Source organism: Neovison vison, chromosome 8, assembly GCF_020171115.1.
Source record: "Neovison vison isolate M4711 chromosome 8, ASM_NN_V1, whole genome shotgun sequence".
NCBI lineage: Eukaryota > Metazoa > Chordata > Mammalia > Carnivora > Mustelidae > Neogale > Neogale vison.
This window is the reverse complement of record NC_058098.1, coordinates 107,452,141-107,466,901: the sequence shown is the minus strand read 5'-3', so window position 1 is coordinate 107,466,901 and position 14,761 is coordinate 107,452,141. Positions and strand designations below refer to the sequence as shown.

Here is a 14,761-nt window from a genome sequence, read left to right as displayed (position 1 = left end):
AACCCTGAGTCAGGTTCCAAACTCAGTGCCAAGTCTACTCTCTCCTTTGCCCCACCCTATTGTGCGGGTGTGTGCATCCGCGCATGCGCGTACACACACACACTCTAATAGATACATCTTTTTTGTAAAAGTATATAATAATTATGCAGAAATACATACATACACACTGCTCTTCACCTTCTTGTTTAAGATGCATCTTTCCATATCATCTTGTATAGATCTACCCCATTTTTTTTTTTTTTTTTAAGTAGGCTCCATGCCCAGTGTGGGGCTTCAGCTTACGACCCTGAAGTTGAGAGTGGCATGCTCTACTGATGGAGCCAGCCAGCTCTCCCTCGATCTCCCACATTATTTTTAATGGCTCTTTAGCATTCCATGATATGAATGTAGCCTAATTTATAGAAGCAGTCCCTATTTATTAGGCACTTTGCTTCTAGGATTACTGTTATTATCAGCAATGCTTTCTGAATATATTTTTGACCTAGCAAATGTGGCTCAGTCAGTACGCTTTATTTTCACCAGTAAGATAAACAATTCACTTTTTGTTAGGGGTTAAGTTTACAAGTAGTGGGCAGGGAGGGTAAACCTGACAGGAAGGAAAAAAAGTAGAGCAGGAAGTTCCCTTCCCTGAACACTGAAGAACTGCTTTCCAGAAAGATCTTACGCTTTTCACCAGCAGGGCTTGGAGCTCCAGCTTCACTGTTGCATTGCTAATAATCTTTCCTAATTTGAGAGTAAAAATAGTTAAATATTTGTTATTTGAGTTTATAAGAAATTTTTAAAATGTAAATATTTTCATATGTAATGATGCTTTTAGATATCAACTAAAAACCGAACAGGTTTAAACGTACTAGTAAAACTACTCCTTGTTTCTGATGTAGATATGCCTTCATGCCGTTAATCGATGATTCTGATGATGAAATTGAAGAATTTATGGTACCATCTGAAAATTTAAGTAAGTGACATGTTTTCTTATTAAATGACCGTTGTATTGTACCTTTACTTACAAAGTCAGATACATTTTTTTCCTATTAAAATAATCTTAAAACTATAGCTGCCCAAACCCCTTTTATGGTAGATAGCCACAAAAGGAAGTCAGTGATAAAATTTTCATGATCATTAATGTAGTTTGAACTTTTGTTACCTGTTTGCTTTTAAAGTCTAAATATTAAAGTAGGTATACTGTTCCATACTAGTAATTTAGATTACATTTTGCTTAGCTCCTAATAATCTTCTTAATGAGGATTGCTAAATTTTCTTGAATCACCTCTTCTTGCTTTTCAGAATTATAGATATCTATTCATTCCCATAGCATTTCTAATTACAGTTTTAGTACTATTTTCATCTTTCAATTAATTTCTACATAGCACTTTATCATTTTATTTTATTAAAATTTTATTTATTTATTTGACAGAAAGAAATCACAAGTAGGCAGAGAGGCAAGCGGCAGGGGGGTGGGGGGGGAGGCAGGAGAGCCTGATGCGGGACTCGATCCTGGGACCCTGGGACTCTGGGATCATGACCTGAGCTGAAGGAAGAGGCTGTAACCCACTAAACCACCCAGGCACCCCTCATTTTATTAATTTTACCATAGTACTTGAAACATTTGTTAAGGCAACATCAATACATTATTCAGTTGCTGAGAATAAGTAAGTGTAGAGCTATAATGTGTTTATGAATTGTAACTCTCAATATTATTAAGCAGTCAGTACCACAATCTGATGAGTAGAATCAGTACAATCCCAATCATAATTCTAACTGACCTTAAAAAAACAAAACAAAACAAAAAGCAGTTAATGTGTTATGGTTAATGTTAAAAAACAGTTAATATTAAAAATAATGGTTAATTTTTTTTTAAGATTTTATTTATTTATTTTAGAGAAATTTTTTTTTCAAATTTATTTTAGAGAGAAAGACTGAGAGAGCATGGGGGTAGGGCAGAGGGAGAAAAGAATGTTAAGCAGGCACCCCACTGAGCATGGAGCCTGACATGGGGCTTGATCCCAGGACCCTGAGATCATGGCCTGAGCTAAAATCAAGAGTCAGACGCTCAACTGACTGTGGCATTCAGGCACCCCAATTAATCTGATTTTAAAATATGTGTGAAAAAGAAGAGGACCTAGAAGAGCCCGAACATTCTTATAATTACCACATGGGCAAATCTTGAAAACATTATACTAAGTGAAAGAAGCCAATCCTACAGATCACAAATTGTATGATTCCAGTTAAATGATAAGTCCATAAAAGGTAAATCCATAGAGGGGCCTGGGTGGCTCAGTAGGTTAAGCCTCTGCCTTTGGCTCACATCATAGTCTCAAGGTCCTGGAATCAAGCCCCACATCGGGCTCTGCTTGGTGGGGAGCCTGCTCCCCCTCCACTGCCCCCCTCCCACGCGCCTGCCTCTCTGCCTGCTTTTGATCTCTCTTTCTGTAAAATATATAAATAAAATGTTTTTAAAAACAAAAGAAACATTATTAAAAAAAAAAAGAAGAAGAAAAGGTAAATCCATAGAAACAGATTAATAGGCATGTGGTTTCTTTTTAGGGTAATGAAAATCCTTTTTTTTTTTTTGTTTCTTTCTTTCTTTTAAGATTTTATTTATTGGGGCACCTGGGTGGCTCAGTGGGCCAAGTGTCTGCCTTTGGCTTAGATTATGACCTAAGGATTATGGGATCGAGCCCCACATCAGGCTCCCTACTCAGTAGGAAGCCTGCTTCTCCTTCTCCCTCTGCCTGCTTCTCCCCACTTGGGCTTTCTCTCATTCTCTGTCAAATAAAGAAAAAATCTTTTTAAAAAGGTACCATTTAAAGATTATTTATTTGTCAGTAAGAGAGAGCAGGAGTGAGGGGAGAAGCAGAGGGAGAGGCAAAGGGAGAAGCAGGCTCCCCTCTGAGCAAGAAGCCCGATGTGGGACTCGATCCTAGGACCCTGGGGTCATGCATGACCTGAGGAGAAGGCAGATGCTTAACTGACTGAGCCACCTAGGCATCCAGAAAATCTTCTGAAATTAGTGGTGATGGTTGTCCTGAAATCTACTGAATTGTACACTTCAAGATGGTGCATTTTATAGTGTGGAAATTCTATCTAAATAAATAAAATTAATAGACTTATAGTAATTTCAAGACTAATAAAAATTTCAAGTTATACTGATCAAAATAGTGTGATATTGGCAGAAGGATGGAGAAACACGGTAGTGTTTCAAAATAGAGTTCAGGGGCACCTGGGTGGCTCAGTCATTAAGCGTCTGCCTTTGGCTCAGGTCATGATCCCAGGGTCCTGGGATCTAGCCCTGCATCAGGCTCCCTGTTCAGTGGAGAGCCTGCCTCTCTCACCCACTCCCCCTGCTTGTGTTCCCTCTCTGTCTGTGTCTCTCTCTGTCAAAAAAATAAATAAAATCTTTAAAAAAATAAAAAAGTCCAGAGATAAATCCACATGTATATGGTCAGTTGATAACTGTTGATGTTACTGCATTAATAACATTCTGAAGAATGTACTTTAATAAGTACCCAATTGATTTCACATAGTAGGTTTCTAAAGGTTTTATTTTTTAAAAGGAATGCAACAAAGGCACCTGGGGGACCCAGTTGGTTGAAAGTCCTGGTCTTGGTTTTAGCTCAGGTCATAATCTTAGGATTGTGGGATCCAGCCCCAGATCAAGCTCCTGCTAGGTGTGGAGCCTGCTTGGGATTCTCTCTCTCTCCCTCCCTCCCTCCCTCCCTCTCTGCCCTTCCCCCCTCTATAAATAAATAAATATTTATAAATATTAATAATAAAATGAATTAATAATTAAAGTAGCTCCAAACTGGAAACCTCATTCACCAACTAATCTTTACAAGAGAACCAGGATGTTCTATGAGGACAGAATAGTATTGTCAGCAAATCTAGTTGTTGGAACAACTAGATGAAAACATGGAGAAAAATTCACCTAGAATCCTTACACAGATATCACATAATAATTAATTCAGGATGGACCACACACCTAGATGTGAGAACTTAAACTATAACTCTTCTGTGGGCACCTGGGTGGCTCAGGCAGTTAAATGTCTGACTCTTGATTTCGGCTCAGGTCATGATCTCAGGGTTGTGAGATTGGGCCCCATGTTGGGCTCTGCGCTGGGTATGGAACGTGCTTAGGATTCTCTCTCTCCTCCTTTTGCCTCTCCCCCCCCAAAAAAACTATTAACTCTTCTGAAAGAAAACAAAATATCTTAATAACCTTAGGACATAAGGAGTTACCATACAATTTTAAAAACTAATAAACTGACTTTACAGAAATTAAAATACTCATCTAGAGAAACAAGAAAACAAAGGGACTTAAAAAAAATTCTTAAATAAAAAATTCTTAGACTTAAATAAAAAATTAGACTTAGACTTAAGTAAAAAATTCTCTGTACATATATCTGAGAAAGGACTAGTATCCAAAATATAAGTAAAATTCCTATCAATCAATAAAATATAACTCAATTTGTAAAAACGAAAAAATACTTGACACTTCACCAAAGAAAACAAAGGAATGACCAATAAGTATGTGAAAAGGTGCTCGGTATAATTGGTTATCAGGGAAACACAAATTAAAACCAGAGTGAGATACCACCACATACCCACTAGAATGATTAAAATTTAAAAGACTGACAGCATGAAATGTTGGAGAGGATGTGGAACAGCTAGATCACTCAGACACTACTGGAAGGAATGTGAAGTACTAAGACTTCTTTAAAAAACAATTTGGTTCTAAAAAGAACCAATTTGGTTCTTAAACCTTTGTCTACCATACAACCCAGTCATTCTTTTTTTTTTTAAAGACTTTATTTATTTATTTATTTGAGAGAGAGAGAGAGAGAACGAGAGAGAGAGCATGAGAGGAGAAAGGTCAGTGGGAGAAGCAGACTCCCCGCTGAGCAGGGAGCCCGATGTGGGACTCTACCCCAGGACTCCAGGATCATGACCTGAGCCGAAGGCAGTTGCCCAACCAACTGAGCCACCCAGGTGCCCCCAACCCGGCCATTCTACGCCAAGCTATTTACCTAGAAAAAATTATAGAAGTGAAAGCAATATTCATAGAAAGATACTGATGTACACCATTATTTTCCAGCAGGTTTATTCTTAATAGGTCAAAACTGGATATAGCCCAGTGTCCATCAACAGTTGAATAGATAAAGTATTTGTGGTATACCCACACAATGTGGCCCACACAATAGATAAAGTAGCCCACACAGTGGGCTGCTGTTTCATCTCAAAAGTAACCAACACTACAACATAAATCTCAAAACCTTTATGTTGAGTGAAAGTAGGCAAATCCAAAAGAATACTGAGCCCCTGGATTATAGTTCTATATGTGAAATTCCAGAACAGGCAGAACTAAGCCATGGTGATTATGTAAATCAGAACAATGATTGCTTCTGGTAGGATTAGGATTGACCAGAAAGGAATTTAAAAACCTTCTGTAATGTTGGAATGTTAAAGGGCTCACCCAAGATGGTAGTTGCACAAGTGTATATACTTGTAAAATCTAGACTATACACTTAAAATTTGTGTATTTTATTATCTGTATTGCACCTTAATTTAAAAAATCAGTGTGTTGCCCCACTGAGAGAATAGATCTCAAATGTTGGGATTTTAAATGCCCTCCATGGAGGGGCGCCTGGGTGGCTCAGGCGTTGAGTGTTTGCCTTCAGCTCAGGTCATGATCCTGGGGTCCTGGGATAGGACGGACCCGCATCAGGCTCCCTGCTTGGCGGGAAGCCTGCTTCTCCCTCTCCTGCTCCCCCTGCTTGTGTTCCCTCTCTCGCTGTGTCTCTCTGTCAAACAAATAAAATATTTTTTTAAAAATGCCCCCTTGGAGGGGCACCTGGGTGGCTCAGTGGGTTAAGCTGCTACCTTTGGCTCAGGTAATGATCTTAGGGTCCTGGGATCGAGTCTCGCATCGGGCTCTCTGCTCAGCAGGGAGCCTGTGTCCCTCTCTCTCTCTCTCTGCCTGCCTCTCTGTCTACTTGTGATCTCTCTCTGTCAAGTAAATAAATAAATCTTTTAAAAAAAAATGCCCCCATGGAAACATTTTTTGATCGAGGATCTCATTTTCATTCATTATAGCACTTCATGATTATAATATACCAATTGACCTTGTTTATGGAGAAACACAATTTAAAAATTATTTTAATAATTAAGATGAATACTTATGGGGCATAAATTACATGTCAGGCACCTTGTATCACTAACTTGTTTAATGCTCATCAGAACCCTATGGGTAGAGATCAGTATTATCCCATTGTGTTGCTGGGGACAGTGAGTCACAAAAAGTTAACTGTTTTGCCCAGGGTTGCACAGGGAGAGCCAGAATCCTAGGGGGGGCAGTCTAGTTCCAGGACTCATGCTCTTAACCTCTGCTCTGAAACTGCTGCAGAAAGGAGAGCCTGGGTCATACAGGAAGAAAGAAAATCCTCTTCCCTATTTTATTTTGACCATAGGTACATTCCAAAATGTACACATCAGAGAAGTGAAGGCATAGTCAAAGATGTTTTATTATTAAATATGATACTGCAAATTCTACAGGTTTTTATTTTTATTTTATTTTTTTAAAGATTTTCTTTATTTATTCATGAGAGAGAGAGGCAGGGGCAGAGGGAGGAGCAGACTCCCCAGAGAGCAGGGAGCCTGATACAGGACTTGATCCCAGGATCTCCGGATCGCAACCTGAGCCTGAAGGCAGATGCTTAACCGACTGAGACACCCAGGCGCCTCATCTATAGATTTTTTAAATCCATAAATTTTAAAATGTATCGGAACTATCTAAGGAAATATGCATTTATGTTTGCTTGTATATTTAAATTCCTCTAAAACTAGAATTCTAAACTAGCATCTTGAAAACCTCGTTGTTATTGAAACATTTGTGAAATCTATTAATTTTTGCCATTCCTCTTATATTTCCAAGTTGTATGTTAAAGTCAGCACCCTGCCTGAAGCTTCCAGTATTAACTCTTCTTTAAATATATGCATATATGAATAATTAGATATATATAAATCTCTCTATAAAAACATATCTTTGTTGGGTTATTAAATGTGAGATTATGAAAGAAAATAACATTTTCCAATTTATATATTTCTCTCTATAATGTTTCTCATTATAGCTGAAGGAATAAAATTAAGAGTCTCAAAAACGGTTTCCAATGGAACAGCTAAACCTGCTACTTCTGATAATTTTGTGAGTATAAGATATTTTAACAGAGTCTATGTCACATTCTCTGACTGTCAGGAAAACTTTTTCTACTAAGATTTTTTGCGTGACATTCGGTGTTACCAAGCAGCAACACTAGTTAAGCCTGCTGGCCGTTACTGCCAGTAGACACCGGCCGCCGGGGCCATTCTTGGACCAGCTGCATGGGCGTCGCTGGGAGCCTGTTCAACTCGTGGGCTCAGGCCCACCGCAGACCTACTGAGTCTGAATCTGCTTCTTCACAGGATCCCAGAGATGACTCACATGCACACTAAAGATGGAGAAGCTTTGACATAGTGGAAGCTTGTGTTAATTTTTCAACATTTTTAAAGTGATTTTTGAAGCCACTTCAGATAACATCTGCTACCTGTTAGGAAAGGACTTTATGTATTGCCTGTGCAGTTAACAAAATTAGCATTTGTTATAGAACTGTGGAAGCTTGAAGAAAATGGTCAAGGGGCGCCTGGGTGGCTCAGTGGGTTAAGCCGCTGCCTTCGGCTCAGGTCATGATCTCAGGGTCCTGGGATCAAGTTCTGCATCGGGCTCTCTGCTCAGTGGGGAGCCTGCTTCCTCCTCTCTCTGTCTGCCTACCTCTCTGCCTACTTGTGATCTCTCTGTCAAATAAATAAATAAAATCTTTAAAAAAAAAAAAAAAAAAGAAAATGGTCAAATAGAGAGTAGAGATAAGTTTTTTTTTAATATTTTATGCATATTAATTAGGCAGTGGGAGTGCCTTTCATATAGTTTTATATTCTGCTTTCTTATAATTATATATGTTGTGATCAACAGATTATGAAATTTATGTATGCTTATAAATTCTGACAGTATAGATGACCCAGGAGTACAGTTTGATCTGTTGGTTTTGGTAAATTTTTTCATTTTTATTTTTGATAATAATTTTTTTAAATGTGTTTTTTAAGTAGTTTTATCATGATTTAAACTTTTTTAAAAATTACAGCAGTTTTAATTATCTGGTGTTAGAGCTATTAAAGTTTAAATTCATTAAGATATTTTCCTTTTGGGATGCCAGGGTGGCTCAGTTGTTGGGCATCTACCATTGGATTGGGTTTGTGATCCCGGGGTCCTGGGTTTGGGTCCCGCTTTGGGCTCCCTGCCCAGCAGGAAGCCTTCTTCTCCCACTCCCTCTGTTTGTGTTCCCTCTCTCACTGTGTCTCTCTCTGTCAAAATGAATAGAATCTTTAAAAAAAAAAAAAAAAAGGTATTTTCCTTTTATTTTAGAGATATGTATCAGTTTATTTTATTTTATTTTTTTAAATATTTTATTAATTTATTTGACAGAGAGAGAGGGATTGCAAGTAGGGGAAGGAGCAGAGGAAGAAACAGACTCCCCACCGAGCAGAGAGCCTAGTGTGGGACTCGATCTCAGGTTCCTGGGATCATGACGGGAGCTGAAAGCTGACCTAACTGACTGAGCCACCCAGGCATCCCTGTCTCACTTTATTTTACCATGCTTGCAAGCACATCGAGGGAATACTTCTTCATTTCACTAAATTAAGGGCAATCAGCTCTTAATCAGAAGCCTTATCTCAAGACTTATTTCTACTTGAGACTCACTCAGAGAATTGGGGTTCCTATTAATACTGGCTCAGCTGCCTTGTTTCTCTCCTAGGTGAGCAAGATGTGATTAATACTAGAACCAGAGTATTCCATGTAGCCAGATCACAAAGAAACATTTTGATTTATTTAATAAATCAAAATACTTAATATACCTTTTATTTTTCTTTCTCCCTGTGAGATAACCATAAGTAAGTCTCTGTTAAGAAACAGATACCCTGACCGACCTGCTTTCCTTTTCTTGTCTCCTGCAGAGAGATGAGCATAAATAGAAGTGACAGAAATAAATAGGCTTTTGTAAATTTAGTAATAAGCAACTACTTGATTTTTAACAACGACTTCAGAGGAGCAGTCGTCACTAGGTGCTTGTCATTTTGTACTCCAGTTGCACCATCTCTTGGATCGGGTGTAACAATACCACATTTGGCTGTTGGGAGCTCTTGAACTCAGTCATCCCTGAGAACTACAGAGAGTTGGTTCAGAATTCAACTTACTGAAATTTGCCCCAGGCAGTACCAAATTCCAGTTTGGTTTTGCTTTTGCAAACCAAACTCATCTTTTTCTTTCGAAAGATTATAAACTCATGATATAAAAACTTCAACAAATTAGGAGGCATAATGAATGCTAGGAGTAAAAAACCAAAAAAAATCAGTATTCTTGCTTTTTCTGTCTTATAAATCAACTGTGTTTCTACTATGGTTTTTCAGGACAAAGAAATAAAACCTGTGAATCTAATGAAAACCAAGAAGTATGAAATTCTGAAATCCAGAATTTTTGTTTCTTTGCCTGTTTAAGAAAATACTGGCATAATTTCTGTGTGGCATGCATGCCAACTTCTTAGGAGATGTGGAAATGAAAAGGATCGTGCATTTGAATTTAAATGTTTAAATTTATATACATTATACCTTAAAATTCTATTTTCAGGGATACTAAGCAAATGCTAATATATAAATATTTATTTCTACAGGATGAAGATTTGAAGTGGGTAGAAGAAAATATTCCCTCCTCATTCACAGATGTGTAAATATCCTCTGTTAAAGTTTGACTCTAAAATTTAGGATATCATATAAAGAGATAATTCTCATACTTTGTCATATGCTTTTCAAATATCATACCTCTATCTGTTTTTATAAGCCCCCACCACTACCGAATTACCAGTTTCATGTCATGTTTGTTGGTGAACTGAGGTGTTTATTTCCATTGGCTCTGTTCCTCCAGATTTGTAGATCACAGACTATGCCTATATTCGGCTTTAGTATGTACACTGGCCTTTTAATGACATTGTTGTCTGTTTTTGTTTTGTTTCAGAGCTCTTCCAGTGTTAGTGGATTCAGACGAGGTAAAACATATTTTGCGTATTTTCTTAGTCTTGTTATTTTCACAAAGTAGAAGTGTATTTCAGAAAGAAATTCTGGAACTTTATAAAATGATGATAAAGTCAGCAGATTGGCAGGCTGCACTCATTTGTCAGTAAAGTGTAAAGGAGCTCAATCCTCATTTAAAACAGGAGAAAGATAAGCGCTTATGGGTATGAAGGAAACGAGAATTCCAAGATTTCAAGTCTACGATTTTCTAACTTCTTGTATGTTTTTAAGAGTTTAGAATACTTTAAGATGGCAGTTTGTCTGAATTAATCTATACTTAACATATTTTGTGGGGATATTAAATAGAGTTTCTATCTCATATTCATTTATTAACCTGGAGATTTGAATAGAAGATGTGGATTTGGCAAGGTTTGGGGGAGAAAAATGAGTTACAGATCATCTGGACGTTGGAGTGTGGCCCACAACGGGAAGAAGTCTGAATTATAAGAATTAAAGGGTGGATGCGGGGAGTAGGGGCTTACAGGAAGGAATTGTAGAGGACCCTGAGTGGCAGCATAGGCATGATTTAGGTGGTGGCCAGGGGAGCAGGAGAGAACCCGCGGCTGTGTTGACAGAAGGGAAGGGCGGTGACGCCGCAGCAGGCTGATCTGACGGTAGGTGGCAAGTTTTGAGGAGGCTGCAGTAGACACGCACGTGGCTACAAAGGAGTTGAACTTGAGGATTTAGAACTCTACAGAAAGACATGCCCTGGAGAATTGCTTTTAAAAGGGCACTTAGAGGATTCATATGATAAATAATTTTGTAATTTCAAAATACATGAATTGTGTAAAGTGAGGCAAATCCCCGGAGGAACTCTGCCTCGGAGATCCATGTTAGCCCCATCCCTACGTCTCCCTGCTAATTCTAAACTCAAGACGTTTCCCAGCTGGCAGGCTGTTCAGGTTTTCTGAACTTGCCAACGGATATCGAGCATACATCACTAGACGTGTGTATTATCTGGTGTTTATTTTCTGTATCTAATATTTTTGTGTGTGCCAGTGACTCTACTTAGTCCCCCACAAAATCGTGACCATTGAAAGATTAGAGAATTCTGTTATGTTCTGAAAGGAGCATCAACATTTGCAAGTATATCATCTTTTGTTGTTGTTGTTGTTTATTTTAAGGAAATCATGACCAGATCTGAAATGGCAGAAAAAATGTTCTCGTCAGAAAAGATAATGTGATTGAAACCCATAGAAGTGACACATAGTTAACGGTGAAGGCCTTCCTCAAGACTGAAAGCGGACTTTGTTTTGATGGAGTGCAACAAGGTTTCATTGCGTTATCTTGGAAATCTGTGTATTACAACTAAGAATTCAGGTGGTATGAGGGTTCTACGACCATTTTAAGCTGCTCTGGAATGTCGGCTTCATGTCCATCAAATTGCCTGGATTTGGAAATAATGTAAGAAAAGTATTATGATTAAAAAAATATGCCCAAATCCCCTTAGCTGAGTGGTAATAGGGACGTGGATTTGGATTTTCTCTTTTCTCTGGAAAATATGACGGTTCCAGACTTAAAAATATTTTTTACATAAACACTCCTACTGTTCTTCATTAGCCTTTGAGGTAGATGATGTGATTCTTCTGTAGTAAAGCAGCGTCTCCATCTCTTGGGTGTATAGTTACTAGATGCAATAATAATTTTCTTTGACTTTTATACTGGAGTGATTTGAAATTAAGTACAATTTGGTTAGCCTTAGAACATGAGCATGTTTATATGGTTAGCTTTGGTGTGTGTGTGTACGTATACATACGGGTCCACACAAAGTCCTTGTTTGTGAATATCACCATGCACACCAAATCAGAGTTGGGTCCTCTCTGAGCTCAGGGGAACACAAGTACACAGGAAAGAGGTCTTGATGATCACTTCCAAGGATTTGCTCTGTCATTGTCCCCTCAGGCCATATGTGCACGTGCTGCTGCGGAATCTGTCTGGGGCAGGTGCTAGACATGTGGCCATATCGCAGTTCCTCTCTGGCAAGCTGGGGGGCTTACTACCAGTGACCCTTGTAGATGCTAGAACACCCTTTACATAATCTTGGTTTATTCAGTTTCATAATGAAACATGTTATTTACCTGCACAGCATGTCACTATTAATCTTGTAATAATTCCTTAACCTTTAATCATATTTTATACATCACTTTGTTACATTATGTATATAATATATGATTTGAGAATTTTTTGTTTTAATATTTTTTTAAGTGCAGAACATTCTAAACTTGAAAAGTAGTTGAATGTAGAATGTTGGAAATGTGAATGTTTTGCTGCTTTCATGACCAAAGATACAGGGCTAGTGGACATTTAGAATAGGAATAAAAGTTAGAATCTTGTAGCTCTTTTTTGAATCGAGAATGACTTCAGAGAATTTTGATTGAGAAGCATTTAAAGTCTTAACCAGTACAAACATTTAAGTATAACTGTTGATTTATTTTCATTGTGAAGCTACAAAACAGAAGTTTTTCTTTCAAACCTGCCTTTTCGATTTATTTCTCATTTACTCATGTAATAGGAGTTAGCAAAAAAAAATCTAGCAATAACGTGTCTTGAAAGATATTTTCAAATTTATTTTCAGTAGGGAACATTGAACGGTTTGGGGCATCCTTCCTAGGAAAAGAATGTCAGTTAAGGTGGGGTCTCTTCTGGTTTTGGTGTATTTTACCCTGGGCCCAGTTGTTGCAGAACTGGAGGTGACCCTGCCTTCTCATTCCTAACATTTTTCTCTACTACCACCCGGATTTTGAGGCAGACCCCCAACTCGTCATGGCTCCAGCTGAAGTTTGAAATATAACGTCCCGGACTTCTAGCCTGTAGGAGCTGCAGATGTAGTGGGGCAGACATGGGGAGGGTCAGTGGTGAGCCTATAGAAACATCTCTTTCCGCAGGAAAAGATAAAGGATGTGATGTGTGTAGCTCACCTCCAGGCTGAAATGCAGACTTTCCTCATCTTCCACAGTAAGCAGGATTCCCTTCTGATAACCTTGTCAGAAATGTTGTTTTTCAAAGGGCATGTATGGTATCTGTCACTTTCAGTGATGATTGTGTCGTCAGTTGATGTCTCTTGACCTGAACTGAGTATGCCTGTGGAAGGTCCTCTTAGCCCCCTCACAGAAATAGGAGGGGGTGTCCTCGGGCTGTAGCTGTGCTTCCTCTGAAGGTCACTGGGGAAAAGGGATACCAAGGGCCGTTGTCCAGCTTATTATCCCAGCTGCTGCACAAAGTGTCCAGGAACTGGTCCTTAGAGCTTTTGAGTTTATCAGATCAGTTTGTTCTTGGGTTGCCATCAAGATGGGTCTCAATATAAATGAAGGAATCTGAGTAGAGTCCAGTTTTATGTGTTTCTAGAGAAAATGCTCAAGTGTTCTTATGCAAGTCATGTTAGATTTATATGATGTGTGAAATCTGCTTACAAGGAAATTTTCATGATTTGTGTTAGATTAGCATTTAATTGTCTGCTTTAACAGATACTTAATTTATTTCAAAAATAAGGAAAAATAGAGGAATCGGTGTGAATGTTTTAAGACTGAGAGATGATGATCCTTTACTTTTCCTGTAAAGAAGATAATTTTTAAATCTTTCATATCCTGTAGAGAAAACCAACTTTTCCTCTGTGATATAGTACATTATGTTTGCACTACTATAATGTCAAGACTGAAAGTATAAAAAATGTACATATAAGATTAATTTTTATATCTTTTTTTTTAAAGGGGTTTGAGGTGCCTGCCTGGCTCATTCAGTAAAACATACAACTCTCGATCTTGGGATCATGAGTTCAAGCCCCACGTTAGGGGTAGAGTTTACTTTAAAAATAAATAAAAGGGGTTGAGTCTATTGCACTAAGCTCTACATGACTAATTTAAAGTGGAGAGATGTTGTGCTAGATTTAAAAAAAATAACTAGTTTTCTTAATGTGTCTTTGTATGATCAACAGCATGCCATAAGCAATACAAAACACCAAGCCTTATACTTACAAGAAAAAAGGTTAACATACTGGTAAAGTTCTAAACATATCAAATGTACATAAGTGACAAAGGTAGGATTTTAAGGAAATGTCAGTATATAGAGAAGCTCAGTACTGCATTAAGGAACTTCTTCAGAACTAGGAAAGTATTCCTGTGTTTGAGGAGAAAACTTAGGGGTTTGAGAAGTTATATTTTTCTATTTAAAAGGGTTAAATTATTGCATAATTTGGAAAAGGTTGCTTTGAATGTAGGACAAAACTGTTTCAAAGATTTTTGTTTGAAAAGTTTATGTATTTTTGTGCCTTAATATTTGTTCTGACTTTTAATAAAATGCTTTCTGAAATTCTGGGTGATTGATTCTAGTATTCTGTTAGTGCTAGATTATGTGAAGCTGCAGGAAATGTAGGCCCAAATAGATGCCAGGCTTTAAACAAAAGTCTTAAGACAGGAGACGCACTAATTAACAAATACGGAAAAGTGTTCAACCTCAGTAGTGAGCAAAGAAATGCAAAATATGGGGCGCCTGGGTAGCCTCAGTGGGCTAAGTGTCCAGCCCTTGGTTTCGGCTCAGGTCAAGACCTCAGGTCCTGAGATCGAGCCCGTGTTGGGCTTTGCACTCAGCAGGGAGTCTGCTTGAGAGTCGCTCTCCC

The 14,761-nt window shown here is 38.2% G+C and overlaps 1 protein-coding gene across 2 annotated transcripts in view; it reads left to right on the top strand.

Annotated features, from left to right (window-relative positions):
* TMEM87B (transmembrane protein 87B) overlaps positions 1–14,457 on the top strand; it is a 52,347-nt gene extending 37,890 nt beyond the window's left edge. For both annotated transcript variants that reach the window (XM_044261618.1, XM_044261617.1), the window contains exons 15-19: positions 882–955; positions 7,125–7,198; positions 9,753–9,805; positions 10,094–10,124; positions 11,274–14,457. In XM_044261618.1, the coding sequence (XP_044117553.1) occupies positions 882–955; positions 7,125–7,198; positions 9,753–9,805; positions 10,094–10,124; positions 11,274–11,333 (292 nt within the window). In that variant the 3' untranslated portion in view covers positions 11,334–14,457. The remainder of the gene's footprint in view (positions 1–881; positions 956–7,124; positions 7,199–9,752; positions 9,806–10,093; positions 10,125–11,273) is intronic.
* The last annotated feature ends 304 nt before the right edge of the window (positions 14,458–14,761 follow it).